The 23,026-nt window shown below is 39.6% G+C and overlaps 1 protein-coding gene across 1 annotated transcript in view; it reads right to left on the bottom strand.

Annotated features, from left to right (window-relative positions):
* Positions 1–956: 956 nt before the first annotated feature.
* Positions 957–23,026, bottom strand: part of coro1ca (coronin, actin binding protein, 1Ca) — a 30,224-nt gene continuing 8,154 nt past the window's right edge. Inside the window, exons 2-11 of the mRNA XM_029510938.1 lie at positions 18,519–18,715; positions 8,030–8,152; positions 6,884–7,013; positions 6,571–6,752; positions 6,021–6,140; positions 5,631–5,735; positions 5,353–5,498; positions 5,119–5,176; positions 4,529–4,771; positions 957–3,767 (exon numbers count right to left, since the gene is read on the bottom strand). Coding sequence (XP_029366798.1) covers positions 3,648–3,767; positions 4,529–4,771; positions 5,119–5,176; positions 5,353–5,498; positions 5,631–5,735; positions 6,021–6,140; positions 6,571–6,752; positions 6,884–7,013; positions 8,030–8,152; positions 18,519–18,713 — 1,422 coding nt within the window. The 5' untranslated portion in view covers positions 18,714–18,715 and the 3' untranslated portion in view covers positions 957–3,647. The remainder of the gene's footprint in view (positions 3,768–4,528; positions 4,772–5,118; positions 5,177–5,352; positions 5,499–5,630; positions 5,736–6,020; positions 6,141–6,570; positions 6,753–6,883; positions 7,014–8,029; positions 8,153–18,518; positions 18,716–23,026) is intronic.

The following is a 23,026-nucleotide window of genomic DNA, read 5'->3' as shown; positions in this document are numbered from 1 at the left end:
TGGGGCGAGTCCGAAGACTTCTCTGCCTCCCACTGGAGCCTCTAATTTAGCGCATGCTGATTACAGCCTGCCTCTACAGAGCGTACAAGACCAGTGTGGAGAGAAAGCCCCCTTTTTATCCCAAAACACATGTACAGAGCAAACATGTAAACTTAATGGTCTTAAGAGCACTAATCTCTGGATACGTCTCTAAATATGCATGAGATCTGTTTAAGGCTGCTCATGTCTGCTCTCTTATTTTGACAGACAGTGTGAGACGTTGATAACATAATTGCTCAGCTGTAACAAAGGTGATCATTTACAGAAATAGTGGCCGAGTTGTGTGTGTTGTCCTAAAGTTTGAGGGAACTTGACATTTTTCAGAGCTTCAGGTTCTTCCAGACTGTCGACAGTATTAAAAACTGAAGAGACTCTTCACCATCATTGTCTGTGATTCAGAATAAACTGCACCAGTGGGACACGTTATTAAAGCAAAGCAATGCTGCTCCAGTTTCCCCATTTACCTTCAAGGACGTTCCAGGCCCAAATGCCTCGAATTCAAGGGTGGAGTTCGGGATGGGACTCAATGTGAACTCCTGTTGCAACAGAGAACATTTATAATGAGAGTTCGCTCCTATACAGCAAATACAGAGACTTGAATGTGGTAATACTTCCCTGTTGTGTTGTGTTGTGTTATAGTGATATGCGGCTTGTCGCACACATGCAGACATTGACATGACTATTCAATAACGATCAAGTACATATCTCGAACAATCATTTAAACAAGTGTCACATCACTGAATGAGGAAGATCCACTTTAGTCAATGATGAAACACAAACCTGCAACAGCCACAAATTCAGGTGTTGACAAATAAGTTACTGCTTGGTTAGAAACTTTTAAGGTGGGGGAAAAAAAAGGATCATAAACATCTTAAACAAGTCAAAATACATTAGTAGATTCAAAACTGCACAATGAGCCCGTTTTAAAAATTCTTTATTAATTTTTCTTATAATCAATATTTGATACTTGAAGCATGAATAATGAACAAAAATGCTTAGCAGACCTCCATATGAGGCTTCATCCTGGTTCCTTTTTGTCTGATTTTCTGTCTTGATATTCATACGACCTCCAGTATAACAGAGGTTCTTGTTGTCTCATGATGCATTATGGCAAGGTGCAGGGAACACAGACAAGGGGAAACATTTATAACCCACCTCCCTTTCAAATACCCTCTTCAGCACAACCACAAAAAAAAAAAAAAAAAAAAAAAAATCTAATTAAAAAAGAAAATACAGAAAATATGGTCACGTTATTTACACAGCTTTCACTCATTTATCTAGACCTTAATTACATACAAACATACAACTATCTCTCAACTGCACAATTCTCCAACCTACAAGGTCCCTTTGGATCACTATTCACTACTACTCCTCAAAATGTAACCCTTGTGCCGACAGTGCTACAAAGAATCCAGAGAGTGGCAGTCTGATATACAAGATAGGGCAGTATTATATGTCAGATCCACATATCTGCAGCGCTGTAGATTTCCACTCACTGATATTCTCAGACCGACTGTTCCGAGTTGGATCTCGAAGCTGTGGTGACTGGAAATGCAGTGCGTCAGCCAGCAGCTTCTCAGTTGGTCTCTTTTTTTTTTTTTTGATGATTTGAATACCCGTACCATGGTGGAAAGTCTCAAAAGCCAAGGGTATAATGCCTCAAAGAAACCCCAGCCAGTAATATCACCAGGTATATTTTGGGATATCATCCAGGAGGCTAACATACAGTAGGTTAGGAACAGGGTCCTCTGAACATGATGTCTGCATCAAATATAGCACCTTAAAGTGGTTTTACATTTGGGCACCTATCAACTCTTTCATTTACTACACAAATCTACACACACAACAATTCCCCACGAACACTTCCATGGTCACCTCTATGGCACTTTCAGGTCTTCTTTACAGTGGTAAAAATTATTGAAGGCAAATAAACTGAACCATTACCCGTCTCAGCTTCCCACTGGAGAAACAAATCTACAACATCAAGAAAATAGAGCTCTTATGATAGAAAAGCAGCTCAGATGGGAAATTCTTTGTTTTCAAAGTAACTAAAATTAATGGGGCCATTTGGGAAATACACAAAAAAAAAAAAAAAAAAAAAATAGGAATAAAAAAAATAAAAAACAAGTGGAAGTGCTAAGAGGGATATAAGCACAGCTGGAACAAGAAACAGGCTAAAATTATCAGTGAACTACTCAATTCATCCAAGTTAGAGGAAAGTCTTGGACAATCTACTCTGAGTCCATTTTCTTAACAACCCAATAAAGAAACAAAGCAGGAACATCCATAGCTAAAGGTACCCAAAGGGCCAGAGACATGAGGCACATATTCGCACACAATCTTGGCCTTGAAGATCGATCCTGAACAGTTAGCAATCCATAGTTTTGTCACCAGATGTTTTTACATAGTCAAGTTATTGTGTGATTTCTTGTTGTCACTGCGTCTTGATTCCTGTTTATTTTGTACATCAAACACCAATCTGAGCTGGCTTTTACTAAAGTGACAGTGATAAAAAATAATCTCACTAAACTTGACTAGCATTGTTTGGTGGGTTAACCCATGAACACAGATTGGTGAATGAACCCCTGATAAAAACAAAGCTGGGCTGACAGACAATTTTCTGCAGGATGGTTGAATACCCACAAAATTGGTTTTTTCCATGGGCAGCACATAATCTGTCAAAATAACCTACCAGTGTAACTGAGTCACAACAGTAGTGTCTACAGAATGAGGAATGTTAGAGGAACATATTCCCCACACCAAGAAGAGCCAATCAATCAAATTTGTGGAATGTATGTCATTTTCTTCTTCCAAAAAAAAACAAAACAAAACACAGTGCATGTTACTGAAGCAAGACCGAAAGGAATGCATGTTTACATGGACGACTATGTCCACAGTCAGAATGATGGGAAGAAAAGGGAATGAAAAGGCAGAAAGAATGTACTGATTTATGCAGCTTCAACACAAATAGAAAGGATTTGTTACGTAGGACTTATCTGAGAGTTTGGTGAAGAATGTGGCAGTTAAATGCGTCTTCAGACAGAATGTATTGTACTAACAATTCAAATGATTCTCCTTATGTCTCCTGCATTGAGCTTCCCTGTTTGAACATCCTCGTAACAGAAAGAAAAAAAAAAAAAAAAAAACTGTTGAGGAGGTGTAACAAAATGTCAATTTTGGCAAAGATGGAGTATTGTAACATGCAACACTGACATCAATTTAAAAAAATAATTGGGACTACAATGGTGAGTGGGAGCTGCTGACTTTATAATTTTCTTGGTCATTATTCTAAAATAAAAGAATTATGTAAGATCTTTTTATACAAGTAGACAGAATAAAAAAATTACTGCCACAGAAAAAAAAGGAGTAGAGTCCTTTGTCACCAAAGAGAGTATTTTCTGCTAAATTTGCCACACATCCTTCTTATTCCACCTGTGTTAAACTGAGGGTCGGGGCTGGCTAAGAAAAAGTTCATCTGGAATGTAGCTAAGGATCATTGCTGGGCAGGACTCAGACAAAACACTGTCACTGAGCTAGGCAGTGATCAGTCCTGCCCAGCCCCCAGCCAAAGAAACGTCCTGAATTGTAGCGGGTTGGGTAGAGGGTCTTCAAAGAGCTAATTTGGACATTTGCTCTTCAAGGGTGATGATTCGCCTCTCCTGACTGCTGACCAGGTCCTTGAGGGATTTGATTTCTTTCAAGATCTCATCCAGCTTGGCTTCAGATTTCTGTGGGAGACACAAGAGTTAAGTGATGCTTCTGTCACTACAGGTGCTCTGCTTTGAAATAAACACACAACTGTAGGTGCATCTAATCCAATGTCAAACCTGACATCTCTCAACAGTACTGATGGCACTACCAGTGTCAAACACGCGCAAGTCTTTGACAGTCTTGGACTGCCAAGTGTCAGGGCCTGGTAGTTTGAGGGTTAACATGTTAAACCAGCACTGCAGCCAAGTGGGCTGTGATTACAGAGCAGAATTGCAGGGAGACATATGGGCTGGGTCCCAGGCGGGAAGCTGTGTTGTGGGTGAGGTGCGGCAGGACGCCCAGCAGCAGCCCCCTCAGTTTGCGGGTCAGATATTGGGCTGAACAACATCTTTAACCACCTCATGAAGACAGCCAGCAGTCTGCCTTGTGTCTTCCACATACTACTCGTCTGTGACACTATGAGCCTAAGCAGCGACAGAGGGGGACATTAATGTCCAACACTGAAGTGAGCGTCAGGCTGAAATACATCAGTATTACATTTGGTGTGTCTTGTCCTAATCACACCGTGCACTTTTTGGTGGAAAAAGCCAAACTCATGCTTGGACAATTATAAATTGTAATGAATACCAAAATACTTCCTAGCCCCAATGTCTCATTTGTAGAGTTTTGCTGGTTTACTCATTTAATTGAAAAATCAATAACTTTGGTTCTGGACCGTTGATCAGAAAAAGTATACTGGGTCATCACCATCTGGGGAGATTGTGCTGCAAATACTCACAATTGATGGAGTCGGGGAGGCAGACTTGTTGGCAGGGCTTGAGTTCTCTGTGTTCTTTGTCACCTTGTTGTCCAAAATGTTCTTTTTGACCACCTTGAACTCGCGGTTCTTGCCCGGGACATAGCCGTTCTTGAGGGAGATGAGTATAGGGTCTCCATTCTTGCCCTCAAACCATTCCTCAGCCTCCAGGGCTGGGTCTGGTCCAGCTGTGTCTGGGTACAGGTCGTCCTGGAACAGGTCCGACTGAAAGGAAGGGAAATTATGGCAAGAAAAGTTTACTATTAAAACACAAGTAGGGCTGGGCATCTTTCCTAATGTTTTGATTATAATACTGGTTCAGAGCGATGCCTTTTGGCACTACAAACATGCTACATGCTTATTGGCCTACTATTGTTGAATATTTTAACCTCTTAGGTATCAAAATCTTCAAAAAAGACATTTTTCGATACTCAGTGGTACTGAGGCATTTGGGTTATTGCCAAAAAAGTATCAACTTCATTACTTAATAATTATTATATGACAGAGCCTCATGATAGCAGTTGCTTCATGAAGTAGATTCTTTCATTCAGTCACTTTGGATGAAAACCCACCTTTCTAGGCACAGTCATCACGATGGGCTCACACTTCCTTTCATGCAGTTTAAAGAATCTGAAAAAACAAAACAAATACAAACCAATTACCCACAAGTTTGCAAAATACTGAACCAAAATCAACGCAACTGTCTCCAGTGAAATTAGTGATTACATTCTGCCTCCTAGTGGTGAAGCCTCAACCTCAATAATTCCAAATTCCACTGTCAAACGATGACTACCCATATCTCATACCTTGCGATTTCACACTTATTGACATCAAGGCCCCTCTTGGGCATGTAGCCCATGCCCCTCTGCGGCTCCTTGGAGGCAAAAGTGTTGAGGAAGTGAACATACGGAGCCTCATCTGTGATTTCAAAGTAACGAATACTGCTGTCACCCTGCAAAGAAATCAATGTGTTTTAGTTCTGCACTCAGTTACGTAGAAATCTGTTTCAGACATCTGAAGTTGCATTTTATAAAACAAAAACTAAAACCGATTTAATTATTAAGTGCTTAAAAGGGGGACTTACCTTCCCACAGAGGTAAACAACATTGGTGTCTGGGTCATAGAATGGCAAGAGTACTCCGTTACTGGTGTCCATCTCATTAACAGTCATGGGCTCCTCCATATTTTGCTAGAGGAGAAGAAAAAACAAAAAACAAAAAAATAATGATAAATCATAGTTCTGTCTAAGAGACTAAAAATGCACAAAGGTAGCATCATTCAATGACGGGGAAGTGGCTGTGAAATAATGCAGTCCATACTAAAAGATTTGACTGGTGATCATTTTAATATGTGAAAGTTAAATTGATACTGTTACCATATAAAAACAAAAATTAAGCTGAACAATGTAAACTTAAAAGTGTAAAACAACCAGATATTACAAAAGTTAAATACCGCTAATCAATAAAGAGCTTACTGTGTTCCAGAGGGCTAGCTGTCGCTCACTCATGCGGCTGAAACCTGTGGTGAGAACATTGCCATCAGACAGGAAAATGGCCCTCATGGGTCGAGCTCCCTCGTGTGCCTTCTCCTTCTCCTGTGAAGTATAGTTTACAGATCAACAAGAAGCATGCGTGCCAAAACCCACTGATTCCTGAACAGTTCAATAGGTTGAGCTTCAACTTTGTTCTGTTTCTTTTTGCTCATCTTACAATAATCAATTTGCATTTTACAACAACTCTTGCATTTACATATACCATTCTTGTGTTGTTGTCTTGCAATTCACAATGTAAGCGCTATTGTTTAATAGGTAGAAATATGAAATATATTATTTGGCATCAATCATTTCCTTCTGCAGATCTGAGTAAGCAATGTAGTTGTGAAATCCAGTATTAATAAGTGTAAAATCAAGGTACTGAAGAAAGGTTTCTGCAGAATTTCCTCTGCTTGCTTGCATCTAGGTTAGGTAAAAGGTAAGTGTGTGTAGGTGCAATGAAATAAACATGAAATCTGTGAAATCAACGTACAGCAACAATTGTCTCCTTTCGGGGGTCGATGACACGGATGGATTTGTCTTTGCAGGCGGTGCAGATGAGACTGCCATTGCGGTTCCAGCACACGTTGTAAATTACATCAGGGTGCATGTCCTCCAGGGTGATCATGGCCTCACCTGTGCCCACGTTCCAGATGATGATCTGGTTGTCACAACCTGGGGACAGAGAAGTTTAGGTCAAGCAGCGTAGCATCAAATCAGTGTTTCATGCTTGTATCAGCAGATGGCATGATACTATAATATGTTAAAATTTTTTAATGACTGCTTACAGGACACTGAGTTCTAACCTGCACTTAGAAGCACATTGCGTGCTGTTGGATGCCATGTGATGATCCCAACACGCTTAGAGTGGCCCTCCAGCACCACCACTGGCTCAGACATGGAAGTGACAAGGCCATTCTCAGGAATCTGCCACACCTGTAGAGGACAAGACAGAGGTCTAAGAGACAAAAAGCTGGCATGAATGAAGGACACATTTTCAGTCTTGGGTTTAGATAAATGTTTTTCGTCAACTGCTAAATATCAACCTACTGCTACGCAACAGAAACCAATAAACTGTAATTAGTGAAAAAAACCTGAGGGGGGCAGCAGCAACTCAGAATTGCTGACAGAATGGCTGACAAAAGGATTTGACTCAGTTATAGATAGGACAGTGGAAAATCAATAAATAAAATACATGGAGGTTTGTTATTATGAGAACAGGTACAATCTTTGCTCACTTTTGCATAAAATAATCAGCATAAAAACTGTGTGTATTTAAAATAAAAAACACTTTTTTCAAATGCTAATCCTTACATGTATTAAATGGTTTATATCAGTGATATGTAATGCGACAAATAAAATCTATTCCTTCCTGTTAGAGTTAAGCACCATTATGTGTACATGGCCATACAAATTCTACCAGACTGGGTCTAGGCGGGGAGCGCTTCTCTTTAAAGATCAAAAGTCACAGAAAGCACATGTTCATAGTTCCTGCCGCCATTATCCATCCTGTCTCATGGCTTTATACTTCCGCAATGGAATAAATGTAGCATTGATATATGGTGGATTTAACAGGAAGTCAGGAATTTCAGGTGAGGAAGTGGGAGCCACTTTAACAGGCAGTACAATCATCTCTGCATTTCAAAGCCCAAATAAGGACATATGGAGAAAAGTACATCTACACACACTCTCTCCCCCCGAAAAAAAAAAAAAAAGTCAGTGACCTCAGCTCAATAAACAGCTAAATTATTTCCCAGCTCTGATTCCTACAACACATATTTCAACCTAATCTAATCCAGAGGGTGAGGTCTGCACCCATCCTTGAGTTACAACAGTCCTGACTTTCGCAATAAAAACATGTAGTTTCTTGTCACTTATTACATCAAGAATGTTTGATATTGTTTCCCCCCCCACCAGAAAAATCTGAGTTTAGGTGTACAGACAAACCTTACCATCACTGTGCAGTCCTCTGAGCCGCTGGCAATGACCTGATCATTGTGGGGGCACCAGTCAATGTCTAACACCGGTCCTGTGTGACCACACACTGTGGGGTAGGATTTGTCAATGCGTCCAGTCTGTAAAGACAAAGATAAACAACACAAGTTAATAAGATTAGTCTTAGCTTGGACCTGCTTAAAGAACGTTGTCCGTGCTGGGGGAGTGAGCATGTTTTGAGGACAATTACAGTATTATCCTAAATCTCACCAGCAAATTAAGCTCTCTCAAACACACCAATATCTAAGAAAAGGCACTTGAGAACATTTATTTGAAAATGAAATTTAAAGTAAGTGACAATTTGAAAGAGATTAAGAAATTTTGAACTTTACCAAAGATTATAATGAAGTCAGACAGAACCCAACCTAAAATTGAAGTTTGTGTCACGTGATTTCAATAAACCACATTGACAGAACACTGAATAAATCAGCTGTGTGGAGTCACAAACTTCCTCTGCTGTGAAGGGAAAAGTGCTGAAGCCTGACATGCATTCGGAAATTCAATCTTTTCAAATTCCAAGTCTTCTTGCATGGCTCATTGATAAAGTGAGGACAGAGGAAAATAAAAAACAAACAACACACACTGAAGCTCTAAAGCCAGAAGTCTGGTCAGTTCCATCATCGCTCAGCCAAAAAAGGGACTTGGGTTTTATTGGAAATGCACAGAAGCAAAAGCAGATTAGATTGGACCACCCACAGTAATTAAAGTAAGTTATTAGTCATGACACATGCCAACAGTCCATCTCTGTCAGACTGAATCACGCACTCAAACTGTGCCCAGACTTGAAGCTTACAAATTTCACCCATAAACGCACATTCCTCTTTCCTCCTAAAACTAGTCTGCAGCTAAATTTGAGCTCTGAACTCTACAAGCTAGGAGATCCAGGTGCTCTCTGTACATGGTGAGGGGACTGAAAAAAAAAAAAACCCGTGCTGTAGTGGTTGGATTGTCTGAGACACACCCTTGTCTGCGAGGACTCGGAGTACCACTGCAGGGCCAGAGAAATGATGTCACTTACTGAAGAAAATGTCATACTCCTGCAGCCCTATGTTAAGCTTCCATAATACAGAAAACAGAAGGATCAGTCACTGCCCACAGCAATTCTTCCACTATATTGGGTGTAACAACAACAATAATTGGCTGAGAACAACCACAGAGTATAAAAAAAAAAAAAAAGTACTAATGCACTTACTTACCCAAACAATAGATGTAAGATTCTGCACTATGTATTTCACACAAAATAGCCACACACAGATTTATATCAATATAGGTCAAACAAAAGCAAAATGACCCTTTTTGTCTAATAAGGAGCATGGATGTCAGTACTGTGTATCCAGACTGGCCAGATGAATTTTACATTTTTACCCAGTCGCAACATGCTGTAGAAAGCTCCTGTGTGTTATGTAATTGTGTGTGTTTTTTCAGTGGCCCCGAGTACATATTTTTTCTAGTGTATTTCTTGTTTTTAAAAAAGGTAATGCTGAAACAGGTTTTCCCCTCACAGCAACTTACAAATCCTAGTGTGGACATCAAGCATATAAACAAATCTTTATTTAATTTAAAAAGGACGAAATGCACTGCTGATGTGAGTAAAGTGGCAGACTCAAAGCTCCAAATAGGCCCAGCTCAGACCAAAATGTAAATCATGGCTTTGTAGTTGAGTGATTACATGCGTCTTAAAACTATAAGGAGGACAAAAATGTGAGCGATAAACACAAAATGCAATGATGATTCCTACTGCAATTTACTGTCTGCAGTATACAATTACAATGTTCAGGAACAGGCAGGAATTAAAGGTATCCGGTTTTGTAGCAGACAGATCTTATTCACGTTTTTGTAAATTTGGGCAGAGGATGGTCGTTGAGGCTTAGGAACAGTCCAGCTCAGGATTGTTGTTGCTCAGGTATTCTTGCAGTTGGACATTTCCCTACTTCTCCCAGAGCAGACAATGCAGAAAAACAGAGTAAACTTCAAACCCACTGCTATTATAATGCACATTCACACTGGTGTGGCTGATCCCTTCTAAGTAACATGATTAATTTCATAAAGGTCTCATATTGAGTCAATACATGGATATAGTCAGAACACTTCTTCATTGGCTGTGTGTACATACAAATCATGGAAGGGTGACTCTGTTAGATTAAAATATTAGAACTGCACACATACAGTCACCTGACAGAGTTGGGCTGTGACACATACTACAGCTCCAAGTTTAGTGATCAAAGTCCAGTGTATGTGGGATTGAAATGTGTACGTGCGTAAAAATCACAAGATCTTGTCTAAACCTCACCCTGACTGCTGAACACACCCTGAAATCTTCCCCGAAGCTAAGTGCAAAGAAAGCAGACTTTGACACTGCCGTCAGCAGGAATCTACTAGCCACCATCAGGTATCAGATAACATTACCATAATATATGACCCCGCTGCCACTTCCTATGCAGCTGAATCCATTTTAAAAATTCAACTTTCATTTACTAAATAGAATAAACTCTAAAATCACAATATAAATTATTTTCATCATCTGGCAAATTTGGTATCTGAATATTATGTTCATCACACAGAGTTTATTAGTTATCCATATTAGAGTTTAGTTAAGACTACCCCTGGACATTATATCCTGTGGTCAGAAGAAACAGGATGTGAAGCAGGATGTGCACAGACTGATGACCAGGTGTAGCAACAGAAATAGTGAACAAAATGATCATACAGATAAAGTGAGCCAATATTTCAAAGTTTTGTGCTACTGCACTTAATTTTCTTCAATATTGCCATACAAGTCCTCACACAGTTTTTATAAGATTAACAGATTCAGAGTATGAATCATGCTCAGTCACGTTTTGTACGCTCACAAAAAACATCACTGACTAATGCCAATTAATAAGCATGTCTTGCCAGGTAACTGTTGCTACCATTTTAACATCCATTCAGGCTGTACATTTGCAAATAAACATAATGCTAATTATTTCAGATTGTTTTAAATGTAAAGGTGCATGACATAGTACAACAACAAAACAAGGCTCCTATTCTAATACCAAATATGCAAAGTACATTATCCACAGGGGTAGGATGTTGCACCATCCACAACACTGTTGAGAGAGAGAGAAGAGATATATATTCACACAATAGACAACATGCTTAAAACTATCAAATAAAAATGTGCTGAAGAAATTAAGGAGAAGTTATGTTCATGTATAAAACAAAAAGAGAGTAGACTGAGCTGTACATGTTAGTATATTATCAGTTTACACCACAGTCAAATATCACCTGTCTAAACCTTGGTGTTCAGTTTGGACTTAAGGAAGACCATGCAATACTGGGAACATGCTGGCATCATTACCAACGAGGAGTTTAAAGAAGTCATGCATGTAATAAAAAACATGAACTGAATATTTCTGATAAGAATGCAATCATGTTTTTGTCCCTATTTGAAGATGCCATCATAGCTACACTTGACTAGTTGAAGTGAACCGTGAAGTCTCGGTAACAACTCGAGCTAAGCTGTGGAGTTGACCTCTTGATCAACCCAGGCTGGACAGAGGAGACAACAGTTCAACTAGAGAGACATGTTCTTTCAATTCCACACCTCGGCCCAAGGGAACTTTGGTATGTATGTGTATGGCTAATGAGAGCAAGACAACTAAAGGTATCACATAGCACCTAGGTGTTAATAGTGTTCTTTTCTGATATACATGACTAGGAATGCTGGGATCTGAAGAGTGAATGTAAGTGAATCTTGCCTTGAGCCTCCATAAACATGTGATATGATACACAAGACAGGAATGCGGTTTGTGTGAAGTACCATTGTAATTTTTAGCACTGCCATTTCAGAGTTTAGCTGAAAACATCAATTGAAGCTTCACATGAGTTAAGTCATAACACCGGCTCACTGCGTTGGAATCAGCTGTGAAGATCTGTATTCTCCTCCGAGTCCCTCCAGAAATGCAGCCCCTCAGGCTAATTTACTAGCCTGCATTTGTCTTATAATTTTACTTTAACTAAAAACAACCACTGGGACAACATGCACCAACCACAAACTAATGAGTTATCATTTAGGAGAGGCAGGGTTAGAAAACAGACAAGATAATGATCAATCATAGTCAATGAAACAGGTTAGACATCGATATATCCAACTCAAAAGTGAACTTAATTTGATAGTTGTGTTCTGTAATACATTCAATATCAATCAGTGGTTTAGCAGTGATAAAGAAGTATAGCTTTAAACAGAAATAACTGAAGCAGAGTATAACTAAGTCTCATATGGTTTGAATGTGTGCATTTCAGAGTGTCATGAGTTCCCACTAAGAGAGAAACTTATGTCAAATGAGCATAGAAATCTAAATGACTTTCCTTGGCAGTACAAATAAAAGCATATGTAAAACTGGAGGAAAGGGGATTAATGCCTAGAATATCTTAAAAATCGATGTTAACACTTTATATTAAGGATATCAATTCAACTTGCTTTACACTATACAACTTTACCTCAAGGGAGAAACTTATCTAAAACCTTTGGTACAAATGAAGGCCTAGTCATCCATCACCAGAAGTGAGGATGAACATGGGTGCTAATGATCCTCTTGTGCTTTTCCTGCTTGTAACAAATTTAACATTGAGCAGAATAAAAAACGTCTTGTGCTACGTTTATTTGACAGGAAATAGTTTCCATTCCATTCTCAAACGTTTATCCGGGTCGCAGGGAAAGCAGTCTCAGCAGGGTAGCCAAGACACTCCTCTCCCCTGCCCCCTCCACCAGCTCCTCTGGGAGGATCCCAAGGTGTTCCCCAGGCAACCAAGGGATCCCTCAAGCAGGTCCTGGGTCTGCCTGAGGGTCTTCCCCCAGATGGGCATGACTGGAACATCTCCCCTAGTAGTTGACCTGCAGGGATCCTGACCAGATGCCCAGACCCCCCCTCATTCAGCCCCTCTCTATGTGGATGAGCAATAGCTCTACTCTGAGCTTGTCCCAGGTGTCCAAGCACCTCACCTCTTCTCTAAGGCTGAACAGGACAGGTATTGGGAATTCAATTCTCATTCACCTGGGCAATATGGGGAAAATATCCAATTGTGATTTTTCAGACAGATGTTGCAATTTCATTTGCATTTTTTGTGCGTTCAAGTGCTGTTGAAGGCTTGTTGTATTTGGGCCAGCCCTTGGGTTTAGCGACATTTGAGTCCATATTGGGTTTGGGTTTGCACTAGAGACTACAAGCGGCTGTCAGTATCTAGATTTCTCACACACAATCTCACAGTCACCATAATACTTGTCTATTTTACAGTGCCGCATTATAAGGGAGCTGCAGAGATTACAAGTGACAGCTTTAACAATGCACAAACTCCAGATCAACCTGTCTCTGTGGTGGTTGACATGAATACATGCAAGCTGTCATCACCTCTCAACTGGATGTAAACGCAGTTGGCTGAGACCACTTGTTATTGGGGAACACTGTAGAACGCACACTCTTAGTATGCTTAGCATGACCTCAAAAAAAAAAATAAATAAATAAAAAAAGGCTGACAGACTCAGCAAGCTGACCAAGAAAATCTCCTTGGAAATAAAACTACACTAAACAAGCTTAGTAAGACATGCAACATAAAAAAAAAAAGCCAATTTTGTCCCAAACAAAGGAAGAAACCAAAAAAACAGTACCCACACTAACAGCAAGGGGCTAAATACTCAACAGCTGAATACCCGACTTGTCCAGCATGTCCATAACTAGACTACAGACATTAGTATCCTGCAAGAGGAATGTCTCACGCCTAGAAAACAACTTGTTGCATAGCAACTAGTAAGACTGCAGAAAATGAGATACAAAGCTCAACACTGAAACACAAAAATGGATGAGCAACATTCTATCAAGGCAAGACGACATTCTTTTTATTCACACAAGAGGCCAGCACACTTCATTTCTTTGCAGTTCGACATGTGATTCACACATGCACACTACTAAAGGGTCTTCCATGCCTGCTGTCAGAGCTCCATGGAAATTTCCACTTTAATAAGTCTCTGCATCTGTATGGTGAGACAAACAGCTGAGGCAGAAGCAGTGCCATCACACCAGGAATATCTTAAGATTTATAACCATTAAGCAGACATACGTATACAGAAATAAACTGTAGTACAGTGCACTTCTGGTAAGTGTCTTGTGAAACTGTGTCCATTAGGAGGGTTGAGTCTGTGACAATTACACCATTTCTGCAAACACTGGAGACCAGATTCTCTGATAGCCAGCAAGCTGATATTTTGAACTACATCCATTTTCAGCATCATTCCTCATTGTCTCAATGTATGATTAGTTAGTAAGTTACTAATTACTGATGACAGGGTGCATGTTTAAGGTCAAAGTTATTAGGTTCAACAAAGTATGTTCATACACTACAAAAGAATATCTCAAAAGAATCAGGAGGGTCATTAACCTCTCATCTCTTTGAAGAGACTTCTCTCAATAGACATTGAATTTCCTTGTGAGGGACAGCCTCCACATCGGGTATTCCCAGTGTATGCTGTGATACAGTCCAGCACCTGTGTATTTGCTTTTTCACAGCTGACATTTCATGCGCAAAAAAGGACTCAAGATGGCCCTGTGCACAAACATAATACTTTTTTTAATTAGAGGGATCTAATTAAAAAGTATCTTTTGTTTTAAGGTTCAAAAATCTGATTATTTTTCTAAAATATGTCAAAATCAATAGATTATGAACATTATTCAGAAATACAGCAATTACACTCATTATTACTAAAATAATGATTTAAATACCACACTTGGATGCAGTGAATTACTCTGTGACGGAGACAACATCTGACTTCAACCTAGTTCTCTCATCTTGGCCGCTCTTCATATTTCGGCCTATCCCAGAATTCACATGTGTACTGACACTGCATAAAGCAGCCAATGGCAGGGCAGGGAGGAAATGGTCTTGGAAGGCTGTCAGCCAGGGAGCAGTGAATGACCATATATGGTAAAATCTGCAGTCAGCAGGACTCAACGGCAGAAGCGGCAAAGGCAGAGACGACTGAGCAGTATAGAGGTCTTTAAACACAGCCTGAACAAAGTACAGGGAAGAGACCCCGGATATCAAAACAATTATTTTATGTGTAAACAAACAGATCATAGCTTAGTTAGTGGCCAAAGTGTTTGAGAGACAGAACAAAAATAATGTGTCACTGTCCACACAGTCAGGCTGAGCATGACATGACTGGTGCATTGAGGGATCAAATCCAAATCAAACACACACGCCACATCTGATCATCTTTTTTGTACTGAGAGTGTTTGAAACACTTACATTGACAATGCCCTCTACATTAGACTATGAATTGAGTAACATGAAAATGAAAGATTCAGATGGCAAAAACAAAGGTTAAAAAAGGCAAAAATGTTTAAAACAAGGCAAACAATTCTAGTAAGGGGATATAAATTGCAACAACTGTTATGATATACTGAGACTTCCCTCTTCTTACGTAGATAAAGGAGAGGAAAATTACAAGGAATTTTTCATTGAACACTTTCAAGCTACTGCAGTCACTCCCACAGCTTCCTTCATATGGAAATCAGGGAATAAATTAGCAGGCATCCTGCTAAGAATGAGAAAGGGAGAGATTGAAAGCATGAGGGAAGGGAATGACATGTGTTGAGCTGGACATCTGATGCCTTCTCTATAAATCCCTGTGTCCTGACAGGAAGAAGCAGAAACACTCATGGCTGTGCTGAGTCACAGAGGCCTGCCACCGTAACCTCACCCTCATGAGTCACACAAAAGGCCAGCTCATTGGGTTTCCACTCAAAAAGGGCTCAGCCCCCAGGTCAGGTCACAAATCCACAACACCAACCACTGAAGACACTTTTTCACCCAAGTCCAGACAAATAGCAGATTTGTCTGAATATGAGTGGGGGGAATACAATGCTTTTTTGTATTTTTCAACCACTATTACCCCTCCATCACAAAAACAGCACATATTGTTTAATTGTAAAGGGGGAGCATCATCACACTTCTGCCGCCCCCCAATCCAAGTGTGGCAATGACAAAGGACTGTGCTGGGAGTATGAGTAGGACAAAGGGCCTGAGCAGCTGGCTGCCCACAGAGACTGGGGGTAACATAGCATAGGCAGATGGGTTGCCCAGAGAGATGCACCCTCACATTAGGGACAGAAAGGGGTTGAGCGTTGGTGGTGGTGGTGGTGGTGGTGTCTGAAGAACTGAAGGATTCAAATATCTGTACTGTCTGTCAAAAGCACATTAAGACAGACAGTTACATGCTGATTTATTTGGAAATGGGTTTAACAGTGTTTGAATAAGCTGCACCGTTCTGATCTTCTTCTGTTGTTTAATTAGAAATTATCTTACGTGCTGAGTGCAACTCTAAAACTGATCCACTGCAGTGCAGTCAAGTCAAACCATTTGCAAGAACAGATTCGCCCTACTTTTAAGACCTGCATTGCCAGCCGAAGCTATACTGAGATTTCCAGATGGACCTGCTTTGTCAGAAAAATTCAGAATAGAGTTGATATATATTCCAGAAATAGATATTAAAAGGAAATCCACAAATAAGTTGAAAGAAGAATGCCCATTAATTTAAGAACTGAATTTTTGTGTTAAAGTAGTTCATTTTCTACTTTATGGTAAGCCATAAGGTGGCAATGCATACTGCTCATGCTGTCCAAAATCACAACATATATGCACACGACACTGTGATTCTTAAATAACATGGTATTTCTCCTATGTCATCAGCTATTCAATGCATGGTCTGTAGAAATGAGGAAAAAGGCTATATCTGAAGGATTAATCTGTGACCCACATGCCAGATTGAATGTGGGAAGATCTTAAAACAAACAAAAAACCAAAGAAAGATCTTTTTAAAAATAACTTCAACGTAACTTGTAACCTAAAGAAATTGCCTGAGGTTTGCTCTGTTCATAAAGTCTTCCACCACTTTTTAAATTCAGCTGTGAAAGTAGAATTTGTTCAGACACATCAATACTGTATTGGGACATGGCATGCAGAGGGCAACTCATTCAGCCACAGACAAAGACAGAAGGCAGGAGGAGTGTGAAACTAGTCAAGCTCACAGCCCACCTCCAGTACAAGTGCTGTATTGAATGAGGTGCTGAGAGATGCAAGCAGCATGATGACAGGCCTAAGGATCCGTCCCCTATGCTACAGTCTTCTCAGATGACATAACAGCGTACTGGTGAACACCAATTACTGGCCCAGGTTAGATCTGTCAACAATATTGCAGTGCTTATGTCACTCAGTGCCAGGCCTGCCATTTGGCAATTGCTTAGAGTTGCCAAACAGAAAAAAAAAAAAGCATCAGCCAGCAATTCACCACTATCAACCATAATGCCACCCTAGGGGTCTCTGCGGATATGACAAAGTCCCCAGTCAGTTCAATCCAACCTCCATTGCACCTTAATTAGACCAATTATGACAGCAGGTTAAAACAAAGGGGTGACATATTCCGGCAGTTTGTTTATAGCCAAACACTCTTCAGATGTTGTTGCCCAACACGAGTAATTCTAGTTGAAGTGGAGCAATTCCTTATATGGAGGCTGGAATCAGGATACTGTTCACTGCAGCGCTTTGGAGTTTCTGTTGTACACATGAGGGTGTGGTGAGCAGCCCGCTGGTAAACATTAATCCTAAGGTACACTGACATGTTGAGGCTGTAGTCCTTCTTGTAAGAGGTTCAGACTTCATTGCAAAGTGTTACTTTGCTGGAGACGTCCCACAGGAAATAGAGTGTGTGTCTCTATATATATATATATATATATATATATATATATATATATGGAAACGCTACCTAGACTTTTATTAATGCCATTTAACTTTTATTTTCAGTCTTTAATATCAAAATGTTCCACAATCCCATCCAAAAATACCGTGAAGCAAAATGACATGCCAAAAATGTCACATGCATAACAGCCCCCAAAAGGCTCATTGCCTTTAGAGGTTAACATTGTATCGTTAAATGCGCAATTTCTCCCCTAATGAAAACAAAACAATACTCTCAAACCAGTTTTCTATCCTAATAAGTATAGGTTCATCTGTTCCAGCTCTTGGAATGTTCTTCACCTTATCGTGTCGGTGAAGGTAGTCATCTCAAAATCTTGTTATTCATTATAAGTGTCAATTTCATCTCAAAGTTTATATTTTGAGTAGAACAGATGCTTGACTGAGAATTTTCAACAGTAGTGTGTTAAATGTGCCCTCTGCATTCTTAGTGGTCATTAAAAATCATAACAGCCTAAATGTGCACTCAAAATACAGCAATATGGCATCTTGTCTGATGTACAACTTTAACAAACTAGTGCCCCAAAGAAAGTGCTGTGCAAGCACAAAACATGCACCAAAGTAACCCAAATAAAGTAGCTGACTCCACCATGGAATTAGTGATAATAACTACCAATAAACATTGACTAACCATTTCATAGTGGATCACACACACAGACATACCTTGTGAAGAGGGAGAACAAGGAAAGCGCCGCCTCCACTGGCCTCAATTATTATGGCAACAAATTTAGGATTGACTGCACAGAAAGCGCTGTCCCATGTGACCCTTGAAACCCGGATATCATCGTAGCATTGGTCATTCTTCACCGCCTGGCCAAAGACGTGACGGAATTTGCTCTGCCGTACAACTCGTCTCATATCTGCAGAAAGAGCAGAGGTTAGGCTTAAAATCATGGTCAAATGATGGCAATTCAGGATCGATGCCTGCAATATGAACCGGCGCAGAGGTAGACAATTTTCAGCTACTTGAAAGTCTTGAGAGCACAAAGCATCCCATCCAGACTGCAGCAAAACTGTTAGGACAGACTGAGATCACGTGTGAGCTTTTTTTTCCCCCCACAAGACATTCCCTTTGCAGATCAGGGTGTCATTTAACAAACCATTACCCTTTGCTACTCCATGGTCTCCTTGGGGTTTGTGGCCAAAGACGACTTTTACCAACACAAGTATTGGTTCCTAGAAAAGTTGTACAAATTGACTCACCAATAAGCTTTAAAACAAACAAATAAATAATCAATATTAAAACTCAGTATTAAAGGTTGTATTTTATAGAGGAGACATTATGAATAAAAGAACAAAACCATCATATTGCAAATCATCTTCTCTTGCGCAAAACATGAAACATCTGAAATACTAAGCCATTTGATCTGGGGCACACTTAGAAAGAGCTAATTCCAAAGGAAAATAGGACATACCCAATCCAAACAAAAACAGACTTTGTAGTTGGTTCAGCTAAAATCTTGACAAGACAAGAATCTACTGGCAGACAAGAGAGCTTTGGAAAACAAGCCCATTCAAAAGCTACAAGTCCCAGTACTCCACTTACAATAACAGGCAACTTCCAAAGATAATAGAAAGCTGGCAAGCGTGATAAACGTCCAGAAGCAAGGTTCTGTTTCACCTAGACCCTAGAGATAGAAAAAAACTCTGATGCTTTTGTAAACTCAAAATTACTTAAAACTTTATTTTTGACACAACACATGGTAACAGTTTTCCAGTCTGAATCACCAACATGACCAAAACACAGCACAGGATGTGGGACATGTTTTCGAGGTGGTTTTCCATTGTGTGTGTGTGTGTGTGTGTGTGTGTGTGTGTGTGAGTGTGTGAGAGAGAGAGAGAGAGAGAGAGAGAGAGAGAGAGAGAGAGAGAGAGAGAGAGAGAGAGAGCGCAAAATTGGAAGAAACAGAATGAGAGGGAAAGAATAAGCACAAGCAAGAAAAGCTTGTATGGCAAGTTTCCTACAGGATCACAACGCAAGCAGGAAGTTCTTCCTGTGGGGATGTGGGAGTGTCAAAGCCTTCTGTGGAACACGTCAGTGATTACAACTTTTTTTTTTTTTCTTTGTTTTTTAATTTTTCTTTTTTAAAGATCTTCAAATCGTGGTTGACTAAAATACCACTTTTTCAAATGAGATGAAAGACTTACTGACACTTAAGTGTTAATCTTTCTTAAATTGAGGAGTTACATCAGATTCACCAAATCCTTTCCTAAGTTTATCTGGATCCAGAGGGCTTTTGTTGAGGAAACTTGAATTTTATTACTCCAGGAAAGACTGACATATCCAGTCCAGTTATAAGTAGTCTCCAGAACACATAGACATATTTGTATCCCAAAAATGAAAGGAAAAAATAAATTAAATTTAAATTGGATACCCCCGACAAAGAAGCCAGCCGTTAGCCAGCAATCAGTGTTTTCTCTCTTTAGAAAACCTTACACAACCAGTTACAGTTTACAAAAGAGAAAAAAAAACCAAAACAAAACAAAACAAACATCCTTCTCTTACAGTAATGTGACGAGAGCCTGGGGCAACACTCAACAAAGACACCTTTGTCATGGAGGGGTGAAGTTTGTGTGTTACTTTTGGAGTTGTAGATTTGTCACATTTCTTGGTTGGAATAGAAGCTACATGTGAACAGACACCTAAATCAGTGACCTGTCTGGTGGGAGACAGACCCCAAAAAAAAAAAAAGGAAATTGGGAGGGTGTGTGCAGCCTTTAGCTGTTGGAAGTTTGTAGGTTTTTACTCTTTATAGTTGCTTAATTTACAGGTAATATATTTAACATTTACATTATGACCAATACAAAACTTCTTCAGCAAATGTACTAGTATACATACTAGTATTATGTCAAAGTTTCTTTCCTATGTGTGGATTAAATCTTACATGGTGACAGACATTAAAATATAGCAACTATGTTTTAAAACAATTCAGCAACTGCATACCAAGGTGGACATCATTCAGATACATGTATGAAAATAAATCTGAAATTAATTGAAAATGATATGTCCAAGAAAATAGGTGTTGAGTACGAAACATGAGGATACATGGATGGCTGGTCTGTTGTAGTGCTGCTAATGCCAGCTCTGTCTTTCCAAATGAGTTTGCAGGATTGTAGATGGAGCGACGGTGGAATCAACACATCCAGTGTGTCACCGTGGTGTTGTGCTGCACAATATTTGTCTGATATTGAAATGAGTCACGATTCCAAAAAAGCATTTTCCAAGTGCAGAGAATATGATTTGTAGGGCAGGACATCTCTGTAGCACAACATTCATGGGTCTAAGATACTGCACAACAATGCTGTGACACATTTTGCCTTCATAGAAAACAGCAGCGTGCGCAAATTTTTGCACCTGATTTGAATGTTGGATAAGGACATATTGCAATTTTTATTATGCTGTGATTAATGTGCAGCCCTGCTGTGTAGGATGGATTTGGGAAGATAGATGTGACAGGGCATCTGCCCTTAGGCAATTTTCCCTTGTGCAAATGCTTGTTTGCACAGATAAACTGAAACAGTGGTGAGAAGACCTGGATTATTTTGACACTAGCGGGTCTCTTGCCAGAGGAGTATCTGATATTTCTGTTATTGTTCAAACAACCTCTTGTCAAAGACAAACTCTATACATCATTATATAATTCTGTGGTCATCAGGGAGCAATAAGTCCACTGTAGAAATTTCTTCAAAGGTTGAGCCTCCATGCACCAGTTGATAAGAAATAATCTGTATAGTATTTTCCCCACTATGGCCCAATTGAGAATTGGCAGTTTTTACAGTGGAAATTTTCTTTAAAAAGTAATTTAGCTACTAAGCCAGGATTTATTTGGTCCTGATTTGTAGGACAATGCTAGTCAGAGATTCCGTATTTCTTGAATTGGATGACTGGCAGGTTGATTGTTGGCCACTTACAGCTGGTCCTTACTTGTTATCTAAAGGAGGCATATACTCTTGTTGGAATGAGTGCTCCATCATGAAAGGGACGAAGTGGAGTAGTAAACAAAAGCCATTACTCGTTTATCACGCTAATGAAAAATCATCAACAATTTAGTGCAAGAAAGAAAGAAAAGCAATCTATTTTGATCATGTCTGCTTTCAGGGCAGTAGTAGCTGCAATCAGCCTCCGACACATGCTTAGTAACACAGACATGGTGCCAGGCAACGTCAGGTAAATACAAAAAAAAACCTGAAAGACTAGTGCCGATACAAAGTTGTATCTTTGAAGATTCCCTACATACCCAACATGCAACACCCATTGAACTTAATCATAGTTGCCCATATGGCATTATTCCTCACTTTAGAAAACCAGTAACGACTTAATGGCAAAATTTTAGTCTGGAGAACACTGACACAGAGAGGGCTGAGCTGAGCAGCTGGTAGTTTGACAAACCAGAACACTAAGCGAAGTGGTTGAGAAGATAATGAGATTAAGCAGAGCTGCATTTGAGTTTTAATTGAAGCAATTACTGAGATCAGGTGAATTGCAGTTTCATGATTACGTTGCTGCTAATCATCTTATTTGTTGTTTAAGCTTGGCCTATGCATGCTACTGAGCGCCCCCCCCCCCAATTCAGAATGTTTGGTGAAAGTATTCTGCTGCTCTTGGCTCTGTTTATTTGCAGTAAAACATTGCATTGTTTTACAAAGCAGAACTTCATAAGATGTGCTGTTTTATCACCACAATAGTGTGACTAGCCCAGACAAAACAATCACTACATTCTTGAGGTCAGTCTGGGCATGCACAACAATCCCCAGTCACACTATCCTTTAGCTCTACAAATGTTCAATATCACATCTTTCTGCTGTAAAAAAAAAAAAAAAAAAAAAAAAACAACAACAACAACAACAACAACAACAACACTCTAAAGACAACAAAATCAGGGCTGGCTCTAAGACTGGGTGACAGCCATGAAATTGCATCAATTTTTTCCCAGTGTTTAGAATAATTTTGGATTTTGTTTTCCTTATTTATGCTTCAAAGATCATTTTCTTTATTTAAATTTTATATACAATATTAACGACCACCTCTTAGTAAAATATGATGCTTTCTTCGATAGCTTTGATATGCATGCAAACTCTAGAATATGTTTGTAAACCAGCTAATTTTATAAGGCTAGAACTTACTTATGTTGAATAAATACCTCCCATACAGACTATGTGCACATTTGCCA

Source organism: Echeneis naucrates, chromosome 9 (assembly GCF_900963305.1).
Source record: "Echeneis naucrates chromosome 9, fEcheNa1.1, whole genome shotgun sequence".
NCBI lineage: Eukaryota > Metazoa > Chordata > Actinopteri > Carangiformes > Echeneidae > Echeneis > Echeneis naucrates.
Note: the sequence above shows the minus strand (reverse complement) of the source record. Positions and strands in the feature narration are given on the sequence as shown.